The sequence below is a fragment of the Chanodichthys erythropterus genome, chromosome 4 (assembly GCF_024489055.1).
Source record: "Chanodichthys erythropterus isolate Z2021 chromosome 4, ASM2448905v1, whole genome shotgun sequence".
Taxonomy (NCBI): Eukaryota; Metazoa; Chordata; class Actinopteri; order Cypriniformes; family Xenocyprididae; genus Chanodichthys; species Chanodichthys erythropterus.
Genome location: NC_090224.1, coordinates 33,231,349 through 33,232,844, shown reverse-complemented (window position 1 = coordinate 33,232,844; position 1,496 = coordinate 33,231,349). Strand labels below are relative to the sequence as shown.

The following is a 1,496-nucleotide window of genomic DNA, read 5'->3' as shown; positions in this document are numbered from 1 at the left end:
CTTACTTCCACATAACCCAAATATGGGACATGCTGGCCATTGGCAATCCTTACTTCAAGAAGATTTTCAATCGTTGAATGGGATTCTCAGACAGGTTTTCATTGTAGAACGACTCGGATATAGTGGTCACTTGAGAACCTGTGTCGAGTAAAACATTACAGGTTTTTCCAGAGATTGAAATTGTGGCAGTACATTTCTCACCCACTAGCTTTTTAGCTGTTTGGGTTTTCTTTTCAACACTTTGTGAATAGATGCCAGCTTTCGTTTTAACTCTGGAATTGGGACACTTCTGAATCCTCATTTTTTTCTGTTCCGCAACAGAAACAGAACTCAGTTTAAAGAAGGATTCTCACATTCACTGTTAGCTTTCTCCCACAGTCACAGCTTTTCTTTGAGCTCTTTCTTTTTAGCTTCTACAAGCTCAGGGTTTGGATCACCACAGCAAGATGGTGCAATGTGCCCATCTTCACCGCAGCAGAAACAGTACCATGGTCTGAGCTTCTTGTTAGCTTTCCCTTCACAGGGTTGGGCAGACTTTTCCATCATCTTCAACTTAGCTCTCTGCTCATTCTTTGTAGCTCTGAGGGTTGCTAATTGCATTTGCAACTCAGCTATCTGCTTTTGCATCCTCTTGGTTATGGGAGATGAACTTGAAACATTTTGAAAAGTATCAATTTCATCTGTGCAACACTCTACACTTTGCAGATGTGACTGAACTTTGGCTTTTGGAAGGCCTAGATGCTGTTTCATTCGGAGGGATTTCGCCGCTTCTTTGTCCTCTTCTGTCCTAATGAGGAGCAGGAACTCAGAGAAGGGAAGTGGATTAGACTTTCGGTGTTCTAACTGCAAACTGGAGATTAAACTGTTATTCCAGCATCCACGGCAGAACTGTTTCAGCAATTGGTGATCCATATCAGCAACGGCCATACCACCCCTCCTTATCACATTGCTAAGAGCAGACTGTAGTCTCTGCAAATAAGCAGATGCTTTCTCCCCAGCATTCTGATTTGTGTTTAGAAATTTAGCGAACAGTTTGTCTCCATCTTCTACAGAAGCATAAGCAGAATCGAGTAGACTGAGGTAAGTTCTAGGGTCAGTCTGAGGGCCTAAATTTTTAATGATATTAGCCGCAGGAGGTAAGAGGCATTCAACAATTTTCCTGACTATCTGCACATCAGAGAATGTGACATCATTGAGATAAAACTCAATATTGTTTCGCCAGGTGTCATAGTCCACCTCCATTGGCGACAAGGGGACTGTGCCAGAAAAGCATCTCAGCTTCGGGCCACTAATCGTACTGTGCAGAGATATTAGTGATCTTTACAACATGCTCTACTACTACTCTCTGGACTTCAGAAGGGCTGAGCTGCTCAGGTAAGAGTGAATAAGAAGGCTTCTTTCTTTTAGAGGAAGCATCAGCTCCCATCTAGAAGTGGGGAAAACAATCATCGGCGGTATGTATCTCAGGCTTTCCTGAAGGCAGATTATCTCCCTCT

General features: G+C 43.0%; 1 protein-coding gene across 1 annotated transcript; it reads right to left on the bottom strand.

Moving 5' to 3' along the window:
• Positions 1 to 378: 378 nt before the first annotated feature.
• Positions 379 to 1,242, bottom strand: LOC137018303 (paraneoplastic antigen Ma1-like). Its single transcript, XM_067382906.1, has one exon. The coding sequence runs from the start codon at positions 1,240 to 1,242 to the stop codon at positions 379 to 381; it is 864 nt and encodes a 287-aa protein (XP_067239007.1).
• Positions 1,243 to 1,496: the final 254 nt, after the last annotated feature.